The sequence below is a fragment of the Gallinula chloropus genome (assembly GCF_964237585.1).
Source record: "Gallinula chloropus genome assembly, chromosome: 31".
NCBI lineage: Eukaryota > Metazoa > Chordata > Aves > Gruiformes > Rallidae > Gallinula > Gallinula chloropus.
This window is the reverse complement of record NC_140116.1, coordinates 3,123,426-3,130,802: the sequence shown is the minus strand read 5'-3', so window position 1 is coordinate 3,130,802 and position 7,377 is coordinate 3,123,426. Positions and strand designations below refer to the sequence as shown.

Below are 7,377 nucleotides of genomic sequence, written 5' to 3'. Positions count from 1 at the left end.
CCGGCCGGAGGGGCGTCCCTCAGCGCCCCAGCAGCCTCCTTGTATCCCCCTCTCTTCCCTGGCACGGCGCAGGCAGCTCCCAGGGGTGCCAGAGACACCGAAATCCTGCTTGAGAGTGCGACTTGGGGATGAGGCTGCACTCGGTATCGAGTCCCGCTGTGCCTGAACTGGGAGGGAGGATAAAAGACAACCCCGAAAGCTTCCCGCTCCCTGCCTCAGTTTCCCTTTGGTCAACAACTCTTCCACCGGTTCAGCTGCTGCTCTTCAGCATTATGGAGAAAGGATGTTACGCGGAGGTGACAGCACATTGGGGCATCCAGAGCTCCAGAAAGGGGAGGGATATACGGAAGGGAAGGGAGGGAGGGAAGGAAAAAGACCCTGAAAGGAATAACTGGCGCCTTGTATTTAAATACCAAGAAAACTCCAGAGCCCGCAGGAGCCAAACCCACGACCACATGATGCTCGGCATCGTCCCCGGCAAGAGGGCAAATCCAAAATCCTGGCAGAAACGCTGATCCCATCCGGGACCAACGCCAACCCCAAGAGGGTTTGCAGAGCAACCAGCTGGAGTTTCTTCAGCTCATGGCTTTTTACTGCGCCGAGGAAAGCTTCGGGAGCAGTGATACCTGGCAAAGGCGCTCGTTTGATCCCAAAACATACGCAGTCACGGGAACATCCCCCCCTTTCCCCTCCGCAGACAGGTACCCAAAGAGATGAGCTCTGGTTCACAGCAGCAGCAATAGTCCAGGGCACAAGTTTGCCATTTCCCAGGAGGGCAACCAGGAAGGATCGGGGCTCCCAGAGCTGGCAGCTTCTTGCAGCAGCCATCTCTGCAGCCCCCCCTTCTCCACCAGAACCCAAAACTGCGACAACCCTCTTAGAGAGAGTGGCTGCGTGGTGCTCAGCTCTCAGCTGGGGCCAAACCGTGACAGTGGGGAGAGCAGCTGGGCAAAGGGCAGGGGCACAAGGAGGGGGGATGGGGCTGTCCCCAAACCCAGCTCTGCACCCCTCAGGGTTTGCACGCCCCGTGTCCCAGACAGCAGGTGTGATCCAGGCCCCCACCCCCATTACAGCTTCACCACAGGCTTGTGAGAAACAAAAGATGTCTGTTCTATTAAACCTACTGGGGAGAGGTACAAGGGGGTCTGCGGGAGTCACAGAACAAGGGGAGGGTCTGTAGGAGCCAGAGAACAAGAGGGGGGTATCTGCAGTAGCCAGAAAACGGGGCGGGGGGGGATCTGCAGGAGCTAGAAAACAAGGGGGTTGGGGGGGTCTGCAGGAGCCAGAGAAAAAGGAGGGGTCTGCGGGAACCAGAGAACAAGGGGGTTCTGTGGGAGCCAGAGAACAAGGCGGGGTCTGCAGGATCAAAGCGTCCAAGTGGGCAGCTTCTTCCTCCGGCTCTTCTTGTTGCTCTCGACCAGGCGCAGCCCCTGCCTCTTGATGTCTTCACGGCTGAGGACAACGCCGGGGTCTTTCTCCTCAAAATCAAAGAGGTCTGGACAGAGAGGAGAGAAGCGGGCTGAGGAGAGGCAGTGGGGCCACCTCCGCTCAGCCCATGTCCCCAGGGAGAGCTGGCATGTTTTGGAGGGCTGGTGGCATCACGGTGACCCTCGGGCCGAGCCCTCTGCCACAGGCACTACTGACTAGTGAGGCTCTTTCTCCTTAGCATCCCAGGCTGACCTGCCCCTGTCTCAGACACTGCTGGGGCTTCCCATAAGGGTGTGGAGCCCATGAGGTGGTGGGTACAGCTCCTGCTTCGTTAAAAAGAGGGTGCAAGCTGCCAAAACCTCAGTGGTTCCTCCAAGAGCATCCAAGAGGAGGAGGGCAAATCCAGACCCGAGCGCTGGTTCTTCTTCACAACAAGGATTTCTAAGATGAGGGTCTCCCTCCTTGCCCCACACAACCCTCCTTGCCCCACACGACCATCTTTTTTCCTGCTGTGTTCCAACACACACCACCCCACTGGCTGCCTTTGATCTCCCACATCCCCACCTAAAATCATCACTCAAGCTCAAAGCCTTGGAGATAGCCAACGTCAGCCCCAAGGTGGATGGACACCCAGGGATCCCAGTGGGCAGGGGCTGGAATAGTCGCTGTGGAACATGTCCTGGCTGTGCTCTCCTACCTTGGACACTGCTGCCTATGGCATCCAAGGAGATTTTCAGGTTCTGGGGATCACTGGCGGTGGCCTTCTCCAGAAGATTCCTGACCTTGACCAAAGCCTGTGAAAGACACCCTAGGTCAAGTGAGGAAGGGTTGGTGGGTGGAACAGCCCCGAGGTGCCCCACCTGGATGTTCCTGGGGGAGACACCCTGCAGTGCCCAGGGATGAAACCCCCACGCACCTTGTTGCTCTCACTGGGGCTGTGGCTGTCGGGGGACAAGTCACACACCCGCTGCACCAGGTACTGCAGCTTCTGCTGGCAGTGCTGGAGCTTCTCTTCCAGCCCCAGGGCCTTGATATAAGCAGGAGAGAGAACCTCCTTAGCGGGGAAAAAGAGCCCCTTGAGAGATGGTGACTGCCCCAGGTGTGCTCACACCGTGCCGCTGCCACACCAAGCACTGGGGGGGCCTGTGCTCACCCAGTGCTGCACAGGTACCTGTCCGGGCACTGAGATGCCGTGCAGGCGGATGAAGAGGTTGTCAAGGCCATCTTCAAACTGGAGCAGAACCTTCTGGTTCCTCAGGAAATGGGCTTTCATCTGCTCCAGCTTCGCTTCTTCACGCTGCAGGCTCATCAACAGCTCCTCCTCCAGCATCCTGCAGCCAACCCCATGCACGTCCATACAACTGCACAGGGGTGTAGAGACACCCCAAATCTGGTGTGAAGGCTACTCAGGTTGCCCCCCTGCCACCCCTCCCAGAACTGCAAAGCAGAGGTGCTGCCTGCAGCCCATCTGCACCCCTGGTGCCACTGCCCATGCCAGGCAAGGAGGGAGGGGCCTCCCAGTGCCAAAGCCGGAGCTTTGGGGACTCTGCCAGGACCAGAGCTGGGGGAGCACCCTGCTCAGGGACCTCCAGGACAGGAGGGGTGGGTGGCTGCAGGGGGACAGAGGAAGGGGTGCCCTGTTTGGACATCCAGGACACACATGTCCCCACCAAAGGAGGGGGCCCGGTGGCATGTCTGCCCTGACGCCAGCCGCACCTGGCTGTGTCAGGGGGCTGGCGAAACTTCAGCTGGGCGTGCTTCAGTTCCAGCTCCTTCAAGCTCTTCCTCAGCGCCTGCACCTTCTCCTTGTACTCCTTGATGCAGTTCCCCAGGTCCAGCGAGGACTCCTGCTGTTCCAGGAGCCTGCTGGGGATGTCCTGGCCAGGGGAGAGCACAGAGACTCAGGCCCCGGTGCTCCAACACCATAGGGACGTGGCCTCAGGGACATTTCTGCACGCTGGGCCTCTGATAGCTCACAGGATGGAGAAAAGCAGGTCCATCCCGGCCCTCAGGAGCGGGGCTTTGGGGGCTCCAGGGGCAGAGGAGAGCAGGTGACCCCACAAAGCGAGCAGCAAGGGTTCCCCTGCCCGTGGCTCCAGCAGCCCCCCGTTTTACCAGGGACGGGTCTTGACGTTACCCAGAGGAGGCAGCACTGCACCGCAGCCTTGGCCTTCTCCAGCTTCTCGGTCAGCCTGGCCTCGCGCTCCAGCTGGGCTTCGGCGGCCTCCGTCTTGGTGTCTGGTTGGGGGGAAGCGTGAGGGGTCCTTCCTGCCTGTGGCCGTGACCGCATCCCACCCCCCCGCGCCCCGCCAGGCACTCACCCACCAGCAGGTCCTGCGAGTGCTGGGGCAGGGAGTCCGTGCTGAGCTGGTAGGCGGCTCGCTGCAAGGATGGTCATCATCACCCCCTGAGCTCCCTGCAGCCCCCCGTCCCTCCACCTCCCATGGTGGCTCAGCACCGATGCCTGCTGTCTGCCCACAGCCCGTCCCGCAGCCCGTGCCCCAGCTCACCTCTTTGGGATGCTTTGTGCTGGCTTCCTTCAGCCAGTGCCTGTCCCTGGGCACCTTCTGGGCGGCCAGGGAGCGGTGCCTGAGCTCGCTCTGCGCAAGGAACCAGCTTCTTGTCTCCGCCATGTGTGCCTGCAGCGTATCAGGGAAGGGAGAAGCTGCTGCTGGAGCTGGGAGGGACCTTAGGGAGCCAGCTGAGCTTCTGGAATGGCCAGGGTCAAAAATGGCCCCCCGCACCCCTGTGTAAATGGGCTGAGAAGGAAACTGGGCGAGGATGGAGCGGGCTGCCTTCACCATGGCCGGGGCTTCTTCAGTTGGGCTGTGCCCAGCCCCAGGGCAGGCTGGCCCAAGGGCAAGATGCAGGAGGAGCTATGGGGTTATCTGGGTGCTGTGGGCAAGCCCAGCTCAGTCTCTTGCTCTTTAGAGCAGGACTACTCACCAGTGGGGTGCCATCTGCGGGCTCTGGAGGGTGGGAGAGGGCCCCAGGGTGCCCTGTACCATCTCACCTTGGCTACCTCGGCGGCTCTGAGGGCATGCGAGGCCACAGGCTCCATGTCTTCCAGCTCCCTCTGGTAACTCTCAGCCATCCCGCTCAGAAGGTCCAGGTGCTGAGGCAGGTGGGCCAGCTCCTGGGACACAGGGAGCCACAGCTCATCACCCCACCGAGCCCATAGGGGTGCCCTGCAAGCTGTGACAGGGGATGGAGGGGAGCAGGGCAGGTGGGAAGATGGCAGGGTGAGGAGGAGCTCACCTTCTTCAGGACATCCCGCACAGCCAGGTACTGGGTGGTCACCTTCTGTGCGGCACGGACCTTCACCAGCATCTTCTCAATGTTGTTCTCCAGCTGGTGAATCACCTGGGGCAGAGATGGGATACAAGCTGGGGTTTACACCGCAAACCAAGCCCAGCACTGCCCCCGGGGGCACCAGGCTGGGACTAAAGCTCCCTGTGGGTGATACCACCCCGAGAAGGGCTCCTGGGTACCCGCATCTGCTGCTGGTGCTGCCTGTCGTCCGCCGCAGCTCCCCCAGGACCTGGCGCCGGCGCCGCACCTCGTACTGCAGCGCGTTGTACGTGTTGGTGCGGCCATGGATTTCAGCCTGCACCTTCTCCAGGGCCAGCTGGAAGGGGACACGAGGGTTTGCCAGGCTGCAGGCACGGCTCACCGGGCACCCCGGGGAGAAGTGGGGCTGCCTCCAAAACTCTCCCCCTCCCAGGGTAGAGCAGGGAAGCTGGGATGTTACTCAGCGCATTGTCACTCCCTTGGCAGTATGGGGTGTGGGAGAGCTTTGCTGTGGTTGGAGCTGGTTGGGGTAAGGCAGAGCTGGGCATCTGCTGGTGACAGCAACGGGACAGGCTCAGAGACTCTGCATAAGGCAGACCCTGGGCTGAGCCTCCATCAATCCATCAGTGGCCCAGAGGCGGCTGCTGGCAGAGAGCGGTGGCACCGTTCCCTCCCTTCCAGAGGCCCCTCTATCCCCAGGGGCTTTATAGCCAGGCCAGAACCTTGGGACAGGCAGTAGAGGGAAGCACCAGCACCACTCTCTCTTCCAGGGATGTGGCTGGACCCCACAGGAAGCCAGGCAGCCCTGGGGACCTGCCAGCTGTGACTGCCAGCAGCTCTGCTGGGCCAAGGAAGCTCAGGGTGCCAAAGGAGGACCTGCACAGATGGGTCTGAGCTGGAAGGGGACCCATGGGACCACAAGCGAACACCCCAGGTCTTGCTGCACCAGCCCTGCCGGGCTGCCCTCTGCAAGCACCACATCCCTGTGTCGTGCACCCTGTTCTTCTGAGCACCCCTGGGGCCCCAGTCCTTGCCAGCAGTCCCTGCCTGCCCGCCCCTCCTGTTACCTCAACCGCCTTCATGGCCATAAGGACTCCCATGGGCCTCTCTGCTCTAGATGCCTCCGAGAAGGTGACCTTGCTGCGCTGTGGGCGGCAGAGGGAAAGCAAGAGCATCACTGCCAGCCTGGGCATGGTCACGTCCTGCTCCCGGACAGGAGCTGGCTCTGCAGGGACTGCACCAGGGGGGTCCAGCACCTACCGGGGACGCCCGGACGGTGTCCAGGGTGTGGATGTCGTCCCGCACCGTCTTGCGCAGGGGGAGCAGATGCTGCCTGGTCTCAGCCAGCTTTTCCTCACACAGATGAGTGTAAATCTTCTGCCCTTGCTCTGGAGGACATGAATGCGCCATGAGTCCCACGCAGGTACAGGCAGCGCGGCTCAGGACAGCGGGACACCCCAACCCGCCCTGCCAAGCCCAAGTGGCAGCACCTCGCAAGGCAGCGACGTCCTTCAGCTCCTGGATGCGCTGGCTGAGTCTGGTCTTCTGGCCCTGCACCACACGGGCGCTCCTGCCCCGGCCCTGCAGCCCCACGGCAGCCATTGTGGCACCGCTGCCGGGTGGACACGCAGCCGGGACGAGACCACAGATGGAGCTGAGCTCCTGGTGCCCGTGGAGCCTTCACCACGGTGCCTTCAACTGCTGCAACCCCCCTGCTCGCCTATCGACTCCCGCAGACCCTTCCTCTTCGCTCGGGCGGGTGAGATGAACTGCGAGTACTGAGCTCCCCACGGCGGCAGAGGGCCGGGTGGGCAGCTGGGATACGGGTTCTGTGTCCCATCCATCACCATGTCTACAGCGCTTGCCCCCTGCCCAGCCAGGCAACCCCCCACGCCCCAACAGAAACGGGGCCAGGATGAGTTCCAGAAGATGAGAAACTACATAATATTGGTTAATATGACATTATAATATGATGTCTGGTGTTACAAACGGTGGTGACAAATTGTTCACTCTAGTTTAGAGTATCCAAATTAAAGCCTGTACATAATTGTTACCTGAACCCACCTACTCTCACTTCACATGTTCATTAGCTTATCAGTCCTTTGTGCTTGCGCAGATCCTTCCAAGAACTGTGAGCGAGGGTCTCTGTTGGTCCTTGGAAGAAAGCCATGAGTCCTCCTCACCATGTACTTTTCAACTTTTGCCTGGAATGTGAGGGTCTTGCAAGCTTGCAGTGTTCTTACCAGTCTGTGCTAATTTTTTTCCTTGGTAGTCAGTTTTTCTGTAGCAAGGGGATAAACGATGTATCGGTGGTGGATGCCATCCCGCCCTTGAATCCTTGTTCCCAGAGATAGTGTGAGACTCTCACAGGTAAGTCCTTTGTTACAAAAAAAAGAAAGAAAAAGAAACACTCTCTTGTCCTTCACAAGCCGTTAGTTCCCAGAGCTGCTTCCCATAACTACACTGCATAACTACACTACCTATATATCGTGATCCTGTACCCTCACATCAATTGCCATTAATAACAGCTTAGTTACAAAGGTCAACATAGTTTAACTGCCTACTGGTTTGATTAACAAATTGATTATACAAGGTTTATTACACTCCAGAAGGCTTTGCTATTGCAAGGACACAGGCATTTTTATTTTATTTATTTTA

General features: G+C 59.7%; 1 protein-coding gene across 1 annotated transcript; it reads right to left on the bottom strand.

Annotated features, from left to right (window-relative positions):
- Positions 1-1,364: 1,364 nt before the first annotated feature.
- On the bottom strand, positions 1,365-6,321 carry LOC311202632 (coiled-coil domain-containing protein 183-like; the record flags this gene model as incomplete). The annotated part of the gene is made up of 13 exons (XM_084277221.1): positions 1,365-1,495; positions 2,126-2,222; positions 2,600-2,759; positions 3,145-3,305; positions 3,566-3,666; positions 3,750-3,810; positions 3,939-4,067; positions 4,442-4,564; positions 4,687-4,791; positions 4,970-5,056; positions 5,787-5,864; positions 5,980-6,107; positions 6,210-6,321. The coding sequence occupies 13 exons, from the start codon at positions 6,319-6,321 to the stop codon at positions 1,365-1,367; spliced, it is 1,473 nt and encodes a 490-aa protein (XP_084133347.1).
- Between the last annotated feature and the right edge of the window lie 1,056 nt (positions 6,322-7,377).